This window comes from Myiozetetes cayanensis, unplaced genomic scaffold (assembly GCF_022539395.1).
Source record: "Myiozetetes cayanensis isolate MyiCay16 unplaced genomic scaffold, myiCay2020 scf2-11, whole genome shotgun sequence".
In the NCBI taxonomy this organism is placed as follows: Eukaryota; Metazoa; Chordata; class Aves; order Passeriformes; family Tyrannidae; genus Myiozetetes; species Myiozetetes cayanensis.
In genome coordinates this window covers 89,945,694-89,963,308 of record NW_026087411.1, presented here as the reverse complement: position 1 = coordinate 89,963,308, position 17,615 = coordinate 89,945,694, and the positions used below count along the sequence as shown (strand labels likewise).

The 17,615-nt window shown below is 38.2% G+C and overlaps 1 protein-coding gene across 1 annotated transcript in view; it reads left to right on the top strand.

Annotated features, from left to right (window-relative positions):
- Positions 1 to 2,498: 2,498 nt before the first annotated feature.
- The window catches only part of PRIM2 (DNA primase subunit 2), a 100,180-nt gene continuing 85,063 nt past the window's right edge, over positions 2,499 to 17,615 (top strand). The window contains exons 1-4 of the mRNA XM_050316319.1: positions 2,499 to 2,685; positions 3,348 to 3,451; positions 3,759 to 3,838; positions 9,543 to 9,663. Coding sequence (XP_050172276.1) covers positions 2,532 to 2,685; positions 3,348 to 3,451; positions 3,759 to 3,838; positions 9,543 to 9,663 — 459 coding nt within the window. The 5' untranslated portion in view covers positions 2,499 to 2,531. The remainder of the gene's footprint in view (positions 2,686 to 3,347; positions 3,452 to 3,758; positions 3,839 to 9,542; positions 9,664 to 17,615) is intronic.

The following is a 17,615-nucleotide window of genomic DNA, read 5'->3' as shown; positions in this document are numbered from 1 at the left end:
GCTAACGGGAGGATCACAGCTCAGTCCATGCTGGAGGGCGTCATGATTGCTGTTTGCCCCAGTTTGTCAAGGGCCCACACACGCATAGTTTACCATCATGCTGTGATCTCCCCTGAGCTTTTTTATGACCTTTGAGCTTTAATCTTCTCTCTCCTGAAACAGGGAGATCAAACGTGTCCATGAGACTGCCTCCAAGTCTCTCAAAACACCTACGTTATCTCTACACAGAAATCTTCTCAAAACAGACAGAGAATAAACAGCAGTAGGCGCAATATACGGAGTTTCTCACACTGTTATTCTCCAAGCTTTGGCATTCCCAGCTTCAAGGTCACTTGAGCAAATCTACCATCCTCCTCCTCATTCTTCCACTTTTAACCCTTTCCTCCTAACAGTGTGTTAATTAAGTGCTAAATTGGACTGTGTTTGGATAGGATGATTGGGACAGTTTGACAGGTGACCATATGGATGTTGTTGTAAAACATTTGTGAGGTGGGTTTTTGCAACATCAATAATTCTCTTTAAAATACTTAAAAAATCAGACCCTACTGGTTACTGTGGGAGTGCTAAAAATATTCTTAAAAAAAAAAAAAAGTAACCAAAATGCTATAGTGAGAAGTATTACCATCTGTAGGTCTCAATAGATGCATCAATAAGAAGGTTTGAGGCGTGAAATTAGGAGAGTTTTATCAAGGTGATAAATTTTTACTTTTTTTTCTATTTTCTTTTCCCAGTATTTTTTGTGTGTGTGAAAGGATAAGGTCTTGCATTGTAAGATTTATTTAATTCCAGTAATATAGTATTTAAGTCTAGCAATATAGATTCTTAATTTCTGCTGAAGTAATCTTATGACTTTTTTGCAATACTCTTAGTGTTACTAGTTAAGTGAAATTCAAAAGAACCAAACAGGGTAGATCTTCACCTAATTACAGACAATTTGAGACAATATTCAGCAATAAAGGAAAAAAACAGAAGTAAAATAGCAGGTGTAGACATAGCTGCTGAGCTGTTAAAAATCAGCAGGACATGGTTCAGTAGAAATAGTGATGGCCAGCAAACTGCATACCATGATTTCAAAAGGTGTGGTGCTGTTTACGTGCCAAACCCTAAAACATGAACGGAAATTAAATTAAAATGAAAAGCATTGCTGTTTTCTGCTGTACTCTTCAGCACTGTCACACTTCTCCCCCTCCAGTTCAGGCCGGGTACAGCAGTCCAAACAAATGTGGGAACTCTGACCAAACTGCTTGGCCTGCCCTTCCCTGGATAGAGCACTGCCAGTCTCTGGATATTAACACACTGGTCAAGGGCAAAAGCTGATTTTTGGCAAATACTAGGTGGATTTTGGCAGATGGACTCCTGTTCCCGAGCAACTCATGTTGCAGCCAGGTGTAGAAGGCAAGAAACTCTGTGGGATGAGTAGTGTCTATTTGAAAAAAATGTTGCTTTGCATTAAAGTTGATTTATACACATATATACATATAAAGATATGAACTTGCTTTGGGTTAAATATATTACATAATTATCACTATATCAAAATATATCAATAGCATGTGTTGTTTTTTTTTTCCCTGGGAAACTACAGAGCAGTCCTGGAGATTGAAGCTTGACTTTCTATCCTGTTAAAATGTTCCCATGGCCCCTTGGCAGAGTTTGGCTCGGACCGAAGAGCACACTTCACAGTCTGAGGATTACCACGAGCCCATCAGTGTCCTCTGTAGGCGATGTGGATGTGGCCGCCTTGTTTTGAAGGATGGAGTGGATTATCCCGCATCAGCCGAGCTCAGCACCGTGTTTAATCTGCTAGTACAGAGGCAGGCTGCAGCTCCAGGCTCGCTGCCAGTCCGAGTGTTTGCTAAAGCTGCAGTCGGGTTATTTGGGAATGTCTCGGGTGTTGCCCACGAACACGAGAGCAGTGTGTGTCCTGGTCCAGGATCATTTCATTGCTCTTAACAACTTGCCAGCATAAGCTACTGATTTTCCTCACTTCGTTTTGTGAGCACAAACGGTATGTCAGCTCTGGTTTGCCACCCCTTTACGCTCTGAATTGGTTGCAAGACCATTAGCCAATTTTTCGGGTAGGGGAAAAAAAATCAGCGAGTAAGTGGCATTTTGTGGCAGGGACATAAAACATGACATAACCTCAGCTGCAGCAAAATGGTTAACGCGGCAGCAGAAACAGCAAATCTTGCAGTATCGTGGGAAAATGTACAACTGTAGAGGAGCGCAGGACACCCCCACAGGGAAAGCCGCCATGCCGAGTGTGGGCACCTTGTAGTGAAGCTCCGCCCCCGTGCCCGGAGCCGCCATGACGGGGGGGGCACCTGACGCCGGGGCCCCGCCCCCTCGCAGCCGCCGGCCAATGGCAGCGCGGGAGACAGGGCTCGTCGCGGAAGTGGGCGGGGCCGGCGGAGCGCGGGAAGCCGGGGCGCGGGCCGGGCTCGGGTCGGTGTTCCCGCTGTGTCCCGGCGGGCGGGGTCGGGCGGGACGGGACGGGACGGGACGCGGTCGGAGGCAGCTCCGGGGCGGTGGAGATGGAGTTCTCCAGCCGAGCGAGGCAGAAGCATTTGCGTCTGGCTGGGGACCGGCGGGAGCTGTACCCTCACAGCCTGCAGTTCTACCTGGAGCCCCCCACGGAAAGCATCTCGCTGGTGGAGTTCGAGAGCTTTGCCATCGACCGCCTGAGGCGTGAGTAGCGTCTCTCCCTCCTTCCCTCCCTCTCTCCCTTCTCCTCCCTGCCCTCCCTCGATGCCTTTCACCGTTGCTGTCAGGCCGTGCGTGTTTTTGGCGGGCCCGGGCGCTCCCTTTGCCCGGTGTGATCCCGAGCTGTGCTGCTCGTGTTGGCAGGAGCCCCGGCTGAAGGGAAACGCGCTGCTCTGGGCATTCCAGGGAGCTGAGGCAGATATCACTGTGAGCGTTCGCTGTAGCTGTCGGGACCGTGTAGTTTTGGTTTACATTGGTGGTTTTTATAACCACGTTTCACTGTCTATGGATGTTGGCACATACTTGATGTCTCTCAGGATTCAGGTGGAAGCCAGGATTCCCATGAATTCCTGAAAACTGCGGGATCCAAGGTGTCTGTCGTTACGGTGGAAGCCGATGTTCTGAGAGTGATTCATGAGTTAGCTGACTCCCTTTCCTTGTTGATTCTATGGATCCCGGAGTTGGGACAGCTGTTAAGGACTCGTGGGCCACACTTTGTCCTCCACATTTCTCATCCTTTTGCTCTCGTACCGCTAAAAGCAATTCCTGTGGCCTTACCCTAGTTTGTGCCTTTCCCAAGCTGTGATACATTTAGATTTCTTTTCAACATATTCTCTCTAACACGGACCTTTTCTTTTTTTGCCCAGTGCTCAAAGTAGTTGAAAACCTTGGCGTGAGCTATGTAAGAAATACTGATTCGTACAAATCTAAGCTGGAGAATGAGCTCCGGAAACTTAAGTTTCCCTACAAAGTAAGTAAAAATCGGAACATGTAACTCTCTCGCACTGTATTTTCTTTACACCATTCCATAATTATGAATAAAAGTAGAGGTGATGAAATGCTATTTCTAAAACTGAAGTGCTGTCATTTTGTCAGAGATGTAGTTTTCCTTTTAGGATATATATTTCTTTCTTTAGGGTTACCTCCTTCCTTAATAGTTTGCATTTATTGCCTAAAAGATGAGTTTAGACAATGTTGAACAGCAATGGTAAATTAATTGTGAATTTTTAATCTGGGAGAAATTATTTCTCTAAAATAATAACAATTATCTTCTGTAGGCTTTGGCTGAGGATGATTATGAGGCAAGAAGAAAAGATCATATCTCTCATTTCATACTACGCCTTGCTTACTGCCAGTCGTAAGTACTTTTTGGATTATGGTGTACTCATTATTAATTTTAAATGTATACAGATACTACAATGCTTTATTATAGACATTACAGATACTTTGGAGTTGCATGGCTACTAAATAGAAAGATATGCTCAAACAGAGTTTTTTTACTAGGAACCTGATTTCAGCTGTGATGAAAAGGGATACATGGGATCAAAATTAGTATTTGGATTTGTAATAATTAAAAAAAGAAAACTTTTGGCTTTTATACATAGAGCATTGATTTAAGTTTCTTCATATCTTTTTTTGAGATGAAAGCACATCAGCTGTTAAGTGTTTGTTAGGCATTTGCAGTGATTAATAATATAATTTAGCTGCTGTATATGCTAAAACTATTGATAACTGACCAAAAACCTGACTGTGTAAATAGGCTTTATATTATTGTACAGAAAGCCTTGCTTCTGCCAAACTAAAAATATCATCTGAGTTTGAGGTTTCCTCTACTGACTCTGCTTTTTGTCCAAATTCATTGCTGTGGATGGTTGCAATGCAATTTTTTTGTGGTGTGAGATCTCAAGCAAAAAGTAAAGTACATTCTTTTTACTTCTCCTGTAGTTTTTGGATTGAATTTTAAAGGCTGTCAGTGCTTTATGTCTGCTAGCAGCTTTGTTATACATTAATGTGAACTCCTGACTCTTTCTCGTTGCATCTTTCTTAAAATTAAACGTGGCAAATATGAAGTGAGTACTGCTTTGAATTGTTAATTCAATTGCACTTTAAGTTGCAATATAGTTTATTTAAATTAGGTGAATGTGGTAGAATACATATTATAGTGATAGGTGATGTGATGTGACTGAGGTGCTGCTATGGTTGGATACAGATTTGTCAGCAAAAAACAGACCAGAAAGGTGACCAGAAGTGATTGTGGGAATGTGGTCTAAACCAAAATATGGAGCTGAAGTGACTGAGCCTTGTCTTTGAAATGGGTTTGGGTTCCTGCTCTAGAACATCTGATCAGAATAGGAAGTAGCAGAGGCCTCAAACCCTCACCATGACAGGCCCTGGTTGACTTTTAAACACCCTGAAATCTTCTGGATCATTTACATGCCATCATGTTATCCTGTCAAAAGGCATCTGGGCTGTGCTGAAGACAGTTTGTCGATGTATGTGATCGATGAACCAGCTAGATCTGTGATGCAGGTACCATGAGGAACAGGCTGGGGATATGAAGATCAATACCAGCCTTCACTGCATTGACTCTGATAGCCTAGCTTGAAATCCTGAAAGAGGGGAGCAAGTTAAATAACAGAATTACGACTGAAAGTCCTTCTACCCTTCTGTATTCTACATGTATAATTTGTGACTGTGAATAACAAAAAAAATGTAATACTGGTTTCTTTCTAGTGCCTGTGTCTGTTGTGTGTACTTTTATAAACTCCCTTAGTCATACTGGTCCTGCAAGAAATTATCTTGCTTTACCTATGTTGTAAGTTTACCAAAACCCTCTGAAAGATAGTATCCTTAAGTAGGCTGAGTACTAAAAGGCCCTTGAAAATGTAATGTTTTGTATTATGCAGCTGGTGGCATTTTGAATAGGTAGTTTGGCTTCCATTATGCTCCCTTGTAAATCTTTACTTTAAACAGTTATTATTTATCTTATTTAGACCATTACTTTTCAGTGGGAGATTAGATGCTTTGAGAGTTTTGGTAATGACACATTTGAAAAAAATTCTGCTCTTATGGAGAATTTTCTGGTGGCAAGAATCTGATCTAGAATTCAAGAGGTATCTATTTTTGGGTCAGTCTGCAACTTCAGGAAAAATGAGTTTGGGTCAGATTCACAGAAGGCCACCTAGCAAAAGCCTGAAGATTGGGTATTAGGCTCAGGCATGGAATTTACTGGGCTTTGTCCTCTGTGCTGAGCAGGGAGGAAGGCATGTGAATGACAGTGGCTAGTTAGCTGCCTGAAAGGCTACCTCAATCAGAAGTATCCCAACAGGGACTTGGCTAAACGTTTACCCTTGTCAGTGGTGTGATATTTTTACCCTCCTGGCCTACTTATCTATAATGGCTTTATGGGAGACACTGTTCAAACCCTGTGTTTCAGGGAAGTATTTTAAAAATTAGGCTGTAAGCAGGACAGAGGTGGGCAGCTTTCTGAAGGTGAGTCACTATGCAGAAGTGATTACAGTCTATTTTGGGCCACAGAATCAGCAGGAAAGAGTCTGGCTTTATAGTCTAGGGGGAAAGACCCCTTTAGAGGGAGGAGATGCCATGGATGGAGCTCTGGAGCACTCTTTAAACAACTTTTTGTGTTCCAGCTTATATGCAGTTGGTTGATGGTCCATATCAATAAAGCAGCTTGTAGTCAGTTTCCACTTTTGCTGTTTCTTTGAAAAGGTGGATTTAGTGGTTACTCCTAAAATGGAAAATAGTGACTTAAGCACCATGAGGTGACCCTGTACCCAGCATTCTTTATTCTCTCTCAAAAAGCAAATATTTAGGGATGAGATATTTCTCTAGTCTAAAACTGGCACGTTCACCAGAAGATAAAGTTAGAAGGCAAATAGAATATATTATGCTGCAAGTTTTTGTCATACTAGGTCAGAAAAATAAGCTTGGCACAAATCATTAGGTTAATTGATGAGGGCTGTTAATGTAAGAGTGATTGAAAAAGTGTGCTTACATAGACATAGCTGCAAACTAGGTTGAATTCAGTTCCTGTGTTTACAGGCTCCTTTTCCTGAATAGGGTCTTTTTCGGTTTCCAGTTGGCCAACAGTGCCACCCAGGGGTATGAATTTACGTCGATTTTTTTTTTCTAGTCTGTATCTGTCCTCACTTATAAATTGAATTATTTTGGTTTGGTTTTTACATTCTGGTCAGTTAAATTTGTAACGTAGTCATTATCCCTTTCTTTCTTCTGCCTTCTCAAATCCAAGACTGTAAAGCTTATTCCCTATAAGATAGGCTGTGTACAGTCTGAATAGAACACATCTGGTAATGTCACTTATATCTCTCAGGACCAGGAAGTAGAATAGTCTTGTATCATTTGTTTTCATGACAGATGCATATCTAAAGACAATTTTATTTGCATGTTGGACATGACTACATTTTTGCTTCTGTATGTTGCATCTCTCTTCACTTTAGCAAATTGACCGTGAAGAACCTTGTAATTCACTGGAGCATAATCTTCCCTTTCCTTTCTTAAGATGGAATAAATAAATTTTGCCTCTGCTCTGACAACAAAACTTTTTGATTCAGAAAACTATCAAACATACTTTTATGCCTTTTTTTTTTAATTTGATTTGGTCTGTGTTTCATAACAAGGACATAAGTGCTTTTTCCAACTTAGCAGGGCCTTTTCACTACTTACTGCGGGTTTTTTTTTATATGATAAATTAGACTTGTGTGCTTAGATTCCTACCTCTTGTGTTGAGCAGCGTTTACTTTTGTGTGTTTTCTGTACCCATGATGCCCTTGCTGTCACTTTTTGGAACTTAAACTCTGAGGAATCCTCTGGTGTTGTTTGCCTAATAAAACAGTGATCTGGCCCATGCCCAGGGTTTTCCCAAGTCAGTATTCAGTGGTTGATAACTCAGCTCTGGTGTTATTGTGGACTGTGAGCTATTAATCTTAAGTTCCAGATTTATGAACATTTGCATGCCTTTCTTAAAGTACTTCTATGTTAATGCTTCCCAACAAATATGCTCTTTTTTCCTATCCTTCTCTGAGGGTTAAAGAGTATTTCCATTCCAATCCCACCCTCTCAAGTGCTGTTTCCTATGCAAAAGAGCCTGTTCTTTTATATTATTTTTAGAGCTGGGAATCTGTGAGCTGGTTTTAACTCAGTTGTTGAGTAATCTGCACAACAGGAAGTTAAGTGGCAAAACCCAAAGAGATATCCTTTATGTCTACACTTCAATGACCTGCAGCTCCCTCATGTGCAGCAGCAGCTTGGTTAGTCTAATGACAGTGACATTGCTTTTCAGTTAAACTTGGGGTTTTGATAGTAAGTATTAATACTAATATGTATCTGAAGTGAGAGTGTACAGTTTTTTACACGTGAATAATGAGGATAAGATATGATTTGTCTTTAGAAATGAAAGTAAATAATATTCCAGTGATGATGATCCTAGGAAAGTCAGTTTTAAAGTGTATGCTTGGGACATGCACAGCAGCATAAAGTCAGCTCGTCAGCTGTAGGAAGAATCCAGATAGGCGTGTGTATTAGACATAACAGTAATATTTTCCTGTTTTGGTAACTTCAGTATGTAGGTGGGATTACAGCCTTTGATCTGCTTTCCTGAAGGAAAGGAAGAACAACAGACTGGCTGGCCTCCAAAGTGACTATAAATAATTGTGTTTGTGATTTGTTTTTCATAGTGTGTGTGTTGATATTTCATTTGTTTGTTTTCCCACTTAGGAAAACAAATGCAGTGTGAAGTTGATGGACTAGGAAAAGAGTAAAATTGTCACATCCTAGGATTTTGTTACTGTCCAAGATGACCATAGAAGAACTGCAACAGATCACTCATTAAGACATTAACTTCCATTTTAAGTTGCACAGATTATTATTAGTATGTCCCAAGCACTGAAACTGTCCACAGGTTTATACATTTTATACTCTGAAACAGAGCTTTTCCATCTGGAATTACTTTGAATAATGATTACTTTTTTTCGAGCTGTATTTCAAGCAGAGGTATTGTCTGCAACAGCACAAACGACTTTGTTGTGATTCATGTGTTCCCAATGGAAAAAGGTGTTTAGATAGTCTAAGGAGAACGTGTAAGACTGCAGTATTTCTCTACTCTGTGAATTGCCATGGCAGTGTCCCAGTGGTAGATCTTGGAGGACAGTTTAGGAGAGTGCCCTGTGGTGGAGAGGTACAGCATCATCTTCATTCTCTGCTTGTACATACAGAGTGGCTTTTGTTACTGGCATTTTGGTACCTATCTACTATAGCTCTGAGAAGTGTGCTGATGCCTGGGAATCTGAGCACTGGGATGTAAAGAGTTATTATGAAAGCTTAGAGTACTTGGAGACTTACTGTTGTTTTATACTGTCTACGGACTCCTGTCCCTGTGTTCTTATTTGTTCTCCTACTTGATCACCACCAGCTGCTAAACCCAAGTTTATTGCCATATATTTTCCTTTTACCTGTTTCCAGGCTATTTGTTGCCTAGAATAGTGAACGCTATTGTCATAGTATCTGAGATGTGTGTGTGTTCCTTCAGCTGGAGATACCCTAAAAGTGAGAGTTAAAAGAAGTAGCCTTCAAAATGTATTTGCCTCATCAGATCAATTGTGACATTAATTGTACAATGAAGAAATTCCATGTTGTGGAAAAAAAAAGTTTCTTTAAATACCGAGGGAGAATGCATCTACGATTGAATATTCTTATCCAAAACAAGTATGAAATGAGTACCATTTAGGAGACTGACAGCTTTCATACCTACAGAGCAATTTTCAGTGTTGAGACTGACTACCTCTGTTCTTCCAAAACATACTTCTTTGTGTATTGTCTCTTCAGAAGTCTTCTCTGATTGAGTGTGCATTACTGAGGATTTCCTGCCTTCACTCCCAAACTCTCTAGTTCATGGGTTACATCCCAAAGTCAACATTACAATTAATGCTGTATTCACTAGGTTTGAGGTCTTTTTTGTAAGGAAAGAGAGAATGCATATTCAGAAAAGGTATTATGCTTTTTTTTTTTTCGTTATTCCTTTGCAGTGAGGATCTCAGGCGTTGGTTTCTTCAACAAGAAATGGATCTCTTCCGGTATCGGTTCAACGAACTAACTGAAAGTTTAATGCAGAAATTCCTGGAACACGTTAACTTATCATTTGAAGCTGTAAGTATGTTACTTTCTGTATTTATGTTGCATGTGCCTGTTGTTTTTTAAAATTCTCATTAAGATCGTTTTAATGCTTGTGTTTAAAAAAATAAAAAATGCAGTTATGATTTCAAATAAAACCCCAACCACACAGAACTTCTGAACTTGGAGAATAGTGTGCGTGCCACAGAAATGAGGATTAAGTCATATAATTTTTTGCCACACCAAGTCTGCTTCAGTCAACCAACATAACTGAAACAATGTGTAATTACACAGGTAAGTTAACAAGGTTTACAAAAGCTGATAGGAGGTATTTTTGAATCAAGATTCTGGATGGATTAGATCATAGAATCATTGAATGGTTTGAGTTGGAAGGGACCTTAAAGATCATCTAGTTTCACCCCCCCCAGCTTGGACAGGTACAGCTTTCACTAGACTAGGTTACTCCGAGTCCCATCCAAATTGGCCTTGAACACTTCCAGGGATGGGGCATCCATAGCTTTTCTGGGCAGCCTGTTGCAGTGCCTCACCACCCTCACGGTAAAGAATTCCTTCTTCATATCTAATCTAAACCTACTCTCCTTCAGTTTGAAACCATTTTACCTTGTCCTGTCACTACATGCCCTTGTAAAAGGTCCCTCTCCATCTTTCCTGTAGGGTTCCTTCAAGTACTGGAGGCCACAGTTAGGTGACCCTGAAGCCTTCTCTTTTCCAGGCTGAACAATCCCAATTCTCCCAGCCTTTCCTAATACAAGAAGTCTTTCATCCCCTTAATCATCTTGGTGACCCTCCTCTGGACTCGCTCCAATAGGTCAATGCCCTTCCTGGTCTTGTCTGTCTTACCTGGCCATCTGGGCAAATAACACGCAGGTTAAAATTTTAGCCTTACTTTCTTGATGAACTGTGTCATAATTTACCCTAGAGGTTTCAGTAATAAGAAAGCAATGGCTGTGTTTGATTCTTATGTGAAGTGTATATACAATCTGTTCTCATCAGATTATTGACTTCTCCTGGAAAATAATTTTGGTCAAAATATGTCTGCTCATAAGCTTTCCTCTAGAACTTTGCAATCTACTGACTACTCTTAAGATGCTACAGAAACTGAAGGAAACCACAGTGACCTGGGGACTTTATACATTGTTCTCTCCCTGAATACTGACATCTGGAAAACTACGTGAAAACTAAAAATACATGCATTCAATGAATGCTTAAGATAGCTGTTGAGGACATAATTAAAATTTAAGAATCCAAGCATGCAAATCTTCTATGGATTGCTCAGGAATGTAACTGACTGTGTCATTGTCCCCATGGGTACACATGGTTGTACGTTTGTGCATGCTAAAAAACATTTTGATTCTGCTTGTTTGTGCATATTATGTGAGCTAGTGGAGCTATAGATATATAACCAAGACTGTGATTTAGCTTAAAGAAAACACAAAAAAGACTGGTATTAAACGTAGTAGCTAAAAATTACCTGATGTGTTGAAGGATTTATATATAATTTTAAGAGAAATTATGTACAATTAAGTAGCAGTTTTATTGTTACATAGACCATAAAAATGCACATACACATAAATTATACTGCTTTCGTTTAATAGACTGTTTGATTTTGTTGCATTAAGTACATGCTTTGAAGAATGCAGAATATAAGTTTTGTCCCAAATTCTGTAAATGCTCTTACTCTGAAGTTGTTGCTTTCTCATTAGAAATTAGATTCAAAACTTTTTTCCCTTTTGACTTAAACTCACTCTGGCTCTTTAACAACTAATGAGGAACCTTGAAAATGACAAATCTGTGTAGACAAACAACTGTTGTTTTTTAGATGTTTTAAGGTTATTAGAAAAGAGTTCCTGCTATTACGTACTGTTTTGTTTGTCTGAGTAAATGAAAGGAAAATGTCTATTCCAGTTTCTGTATTAATGATTTTAACAATATTTTGCAATGCAGCTATGAACTGTTCCGTTAGGAAGCTCCAGCTTTGCCTGTAGCTCTGAGTAAACTTAAGTTAATAAAAATTGATGTATAGTCATCACTCTACTGAAAAACTTTTCTCTTAAAATACTGCTTAATTAGAAGAAAAATATTCTAAGGTAGGTGGCTGATGTACATTGTATATTGCTAGATTGAAATATCTGGCATCAGTGTATGCTGAGGATGAAATAGGGTTTTTTCAGCATTGAGAATAACAGATGGGCTTTCCTGGGTCTTGGAGAGACTATTAGAAATGCCATTCTCTGGTTCAACAGACCTTTCAGTGAACGGTGTGCTTGTGGAGCTCTATTTCCGTTGCTTATTCCCCAGCCTCATATTCTCCTGTCACAGATCCAGTATTCAGGCTTGTGAGAATAAATTAATGTTTGCAGGTTGCTGGAAATAGCTAGGAGTATGGCTTGGTTCTGTGCTACTGAATGTGCCTTCAGTATGTCAAAATAATTAAGAAGGTATTACTTTCTTACTCCTGTTGAGGCAATAAAGCAGCATGGCATTGGAAATCTACTTCCCAGCTTCTACATCCTCCACCCCCCCACTTCCAATTCTCATGGAAATTTAAGCATAACTAATCCTTCCTTGCACTATCATGTATAAAACATTTGAATATTGCTAAGGAGTTCTGTGTATATCTGATGTAAGTCTAAACTCTATGGTGCTGTGTAGGGGCCACTAAAAAGTAAGACCATTCTAAAAGCAGTATTCCTTTTCTCAATGTTCTGTTTGTGAGAGGCTTTAAAAAGGAAATTAGGATGAACTATTCTCCTCTTTCTCTACTAGAAGTTACAATGTTGTCATGCCTTACTGTGCAATAAAACAAGATGAAAATCAAACGTCATGCTCTACCTGTTTGAAAGAGGATGGTCTTCAAGGAAAAGGAATTAAGTTCTGATATTACAATCCACTTTTTATATGGGTAAATGGATAGAAATTCTACTATGAAACTTTTAATTGCTTAAGATACCCTAAGAAACTTATTTAAATTTCTTTAAATAGAAAACAAGTACCATGCATTTTCTAGGTGGTTGTTCTGGTTTCAGAACTGTAGTCTGAAAAGGCCAGAGCTGCTAAAGCTCAGATCTTGGTGTAGTCTGGTGTAGCTTATGTCAACAATTTGAAGAACCACTGTAAGAGTTATTCTCAGTATTTAATAAAAGAACTTGTCAACTGTTTTTTGGGGAGGAGAAAAAAGTGGATTGTCTTGTACAATTTTGTCAAAGTTGTCTTCATTTACAGTGCCAACAAAATGAACCTAACACTGAGAATTCAATAACTGCCACCTCTCTCCTTCTCTTGTTTGCTTACGTGCATGAGAAAGTGAGACTTGTATTCAAATATTTTTTTTCAGGGGTTTTGCAGAATAATTTCAGAGAATTTGTGAATTATGAATTGAGAATTACTGCTTTGTAGAATAAAGAAGTCTTTAATCCCACTCATGGATCATACTTATGAAGTTGTTAAGATCTTTGAATACCTAGTAAAAGATCTTATTTAGCAACTTTTTGGCAAGAATGAAGTTGTTAATAACTAGAAGAAAAAATACCAGATTTCAAAAGCTTTTTATATGACAGTCAGCTGTAGAGAGTTTGATATGATAGTAGTTTTGATCTCAGGATTAAAGAGATTTTTAATCAAAGAGCAAGAGCTTTCTGAAAATAAAAATAGAAATGAAATTTAATGAAAACAAATGTTTTAATTTTGTAAATAGGATTTCTTTCGTCCAGTGGCTGACATTTATATTGCTGTTGAAGCAAAATTCATGGCAAAGGGTTTATTAAAATAAGTAAACTCTGTGGAGTTTTACCTGATTATTATTTATTATTATTTACCTGATGCCCTTTACTTGCAAAAGGAAGGCTATAAATTGTTCAAAGTACTCAGGTTAAAGATTATGAGTTCAGGATAATGAATTAGTGTTTGAACATGTATAGGATTATTATAATTAAAAATTTTTACAAAGTTTGTGAAAATAAGCCTTTCTGCGTTTAGTATAAATTACGGAAATTTGAATCTTAGGTAAGTTCTTCCTTGAAAAGTTTTTACGAAGCTGGCACTGGATTAAGTCAGTCCATCTTTAGTATTTCTATCAGAAGCCTCTGGACTTTCTGAGGGGAAAAAAAAGGGAAGTTTGATTTGAGTTTGAGACACTTTAGTCTACAAACACGGAGATTGCATTTGAGTCACCTGTAGGAATAGCTTTGGCCGATCTCTTCTCTGGCAAGTGTGGAAGATGCCTGGACTGGTGCTGCCCAGCCTACTGGAACATTGGTTTGATGCTCAAAGTTTTACAGTAGTCTGAAATATTAGGGCTTATACCTACCAATTTATGCCAGCATGGGCAAGAGTTGAGTGCACAGTATTAAGTAAAATGTCCAGAAAGGAAAAGGGTAGAAGGAAGGCAAGAATAAATCTATGCTTTAAGAGTAGTTTCCGCTGATACATTAAGTGGTTTTCTATCACAGTAAAAGGAGAATCATGGAATGGTTTTGAAAGTATTTTAGAACGTTTTTAGTCTGTTCTATTCTTTATGTACTACAAAGAAAAAAAAAAAGGGAAAGAAAACAGGTTTTTAAAGGATGTTGCTGTTGTCATCTAGATAAATACAGAAACCTTTTATGTATGGCATGTAATCTTCAGTTCTCAAAGCACATTAAATAATCTATGTGCTAAGTCAGTCACGTTGGGAGCACAGGAAATCCTTAAGAAGCACTCACGAGAAGTAAATGCTGACATTTAAGTGACAGAGCCCATCAAAGAGAGTATGCAAACACCAGGTGTGCAATTGAGATTTACATCAGTATAGAAGATTAGAGCATTAAAATCTTACTATAAATGAGTAATTACATCAATGATGCCTGACAGTTTCTGGCAGTAAATCTGCTAACATAGATTTTAAGATATTTAAAGGGAAATATAGTTAATATTTTAAATGGTTTAGTACTTGAAGAAAGTATTTTAATCGCAAAGTAAATTCTTCAGTATATGAAGGAATTATATAAAATAACTGGTTTTACAGGTAAATGACACTTGGGCTTCAACTAGAAAGTCATTCAGAAAGTCATGGTCAGAAGTATCTCCTTTGAATCCCTTAGTCTGAGTTTCAGCCTCTTGTCTAATTTGCCTTGCATAGTTTTAACTGTCCAAGACCTACCTACCACTTGTTCTTAGATATCAAGTGGAAAATCTGTCTTTTCAGTATCTGCAGCTGTAGGTCGATGATACATCTTGTGCTGATATGGAAGATCTAATAAACTTCTGGTACCTTTCTACTTTGTTCCTCTGAAAACTTAGCACAAAACTTGTTCATCTTCACTGGTCCCACTTTGTTTCTCTCTGGGGACAGCTTAAGGATCTCTTCTGTTTAGGTGGACCAAAATGTTCTGTGGTTGCTTTCAAGGTGCTGTGTATTTCTTTTTTTTTATTATTATTTTTTTTATTTTATTTTTTTTTAAATGTTTTTTCACCTTTAGCACTTGCAACAGTGTTTTAAAGATTACAGTAGTTTCATTTGCTTTGTCCATGAAAACCTTGCAGCTTTGCTTGCGTATTCATGTCTCAGTGGTAATCATCATTCTGCCACTTTACTTTCCTTTTAACTTTTTTTTAACAAGTGGCAAACCTAACGTAAGTCTATTTTTTCTTGTTCTGTCCACTATTTGAGAAAGATGGGGTTGTTTTCCCCTTTTCTTTGTATTTGCCTTCTGCCTCTCATTATACTTTCTTGTTGTTTCTTCTTTTATTGTTTCTTCGTATAATGGCTTGTTGTTTTTGTGAGTGTCTTTTGCAATTTTTACAACTTTCAGTTTTAGACCAGATTTTCTTGTCTGATCCTGTTCTCCAGAGCTCTTGGAGTGTCCCCAGCCTCATGGTATTTCACTATGTAATCTACTTCAGTTTTAATATGCAGGCTAGAAACTGAAGTATTAAATTTTAGTTTAAAACTGAGTAATATTGAAACTTTGCTTGGTATGTCCTTCTATTTTTGGTTAAATTTTTCCATGTGTGGCTTTTCCAATGAGTTTTGAACACAGGTTATAGAAGATTCTGTGGAACTGCTCTGTCATTTGTTTGTGAAAGTATCTTTCGGTGACTTTAGGGCCTTTTGATACAGTATGATACCTGCTTTTTTCCCTATCTCCAGGGTCTGTTGCGCTGTCATAAAATGCAGTCATTGAAATAATACAGTTTAGTTTTTGACAGACATGGGTGAATTGCTACTTGTCTCCTGTAGGTTTTTTTCCTAAGTATTGTTGCATGCTTTGAATTGTTGCTATACTTTTCAAGAAATTTAACTGGATATATTGGAATGTGGAGTGGAGCAGAAGGCAGAGTTTTATCCTTAATTTAATTTTTGGTGATGTTCTGGTCATCATCTTGATTGTTCTGATTTCCTGTGACCCGTCTTTCTTCTTATCTTCAGACTGTTTGTACCTTGAAATAGGCATAGTTCCTCTTTGTTGCTTGAAATGAATATGAAAATTAATAGTTATTATTATGTCTTTATCTGTGGTGTAAGGATGATGTGTAATTGAATTTATATTCCCTGTAATGCTTCTGTTCAGTGTTATCTTTCTGCAGCATGCAAAAGAAATAAACTTCAAAGGGTTTTGTTTTGAATACATCTGTGTTGCTTTTTCTTCTCCACAGAGGATAAAAAAAATCTTGTTTAAATTATCATAGAACTTCTTTACCTCTGAAGAGCCTCTTGGAATTTAAAATAATACTATGAATTTTTTTATATAACTTCTAGTTTAGATGGCCTTTTTTTGGGTAAGAGCCGGTTATTGCAGAATCAGCTGTCGTAATTTTTAAATGCTGTTATAAAGCATGTTATTTTAATAAAATGCTTTGGATCATAATAATGGGGAAGAAATGACAGATGGGAATAGACAGTTGGGGGAGCTAACGCTCTGTAGTGCATCATTTGAGAGGAAAGGATAAGAACTGCAAAATAAAATGGAAAGTGCAAAATGCATATGTTAGAATTTTTTTTGTGCCGTAGCTTTTGATGGTGCAGTTGAAGTGCCTTTTTTAGCAGCTTTAAGCAGTAGAAATTAAACGTCTTTAATTTCCATTTCTATGATCAGAGCACTCCTATGAGAGACTTTCTGATATCACTATTACACTTTCTTCAAAAGCATTTATCTTGGTAGTGGGGCAGTTGTATAAATATTTGTAATTTAGCTTCTTGAGAAAATGTTTTATGACTGCCTTTACTGGATACAGAAGATCCTAAAGTCAGATTTGGATTAATGAGAATGTTTGTGTCCCTAGTAAGTACATATATTCAGTATCATGTCTAGCCACCAAAAGACTGTGACTGTAATTATCCATTTTGGTAGCAGCTGTTTAAACCAAAATGTTCTTTTGAATAGGTTTTATGACTCTGCATTTCAGATGCATCAAATAATATTTCTTCCTTTCCCAAACAGGATGGGGAAAATACCTAAAAGCAGAAATTGTCTAGACCTTAATTTTACTGTCCAAATAGGCTGAGGCTTGTTTTTGATTAAGGAAATGGTTCTGAATTTTATCTTAGTTTTCCACTACTTAAATCTTATATTTGTCACTTCTCTTGAAAACCAGCAATGCTTGTCTTACATGTGACAGCAAATGTCAGAAGTGATGCCTAAGTGGGAAACAGTGCCTTACTGCTAAAGTAACCTAAAAATATTTATTTTTTCCGTCAGCTCTATGCTTAAAATCATAATAGAAACAAAATTGTATGTGGAAAGGCTTAGGAGTAGGTTAATTTTTTTAAATGCTATAGTTTGTTAAATGAGCCAGTGAACCACGTTAGGGGATTAAAATCCTAGGGAGATCTCTTTCCTCAGAAAGAGATTTCTTTCTGAGATTTACTCAGAAAGAGATTTCTTTCCTCAGAAAGAGATTTCCACATTGGTAAATGTGAAAATCCAGTCAGTACTCAGTATTCTTCAGGCCCCTGTGCTGCACTCTGAGGGTTTGGTGGGTTAACCAGC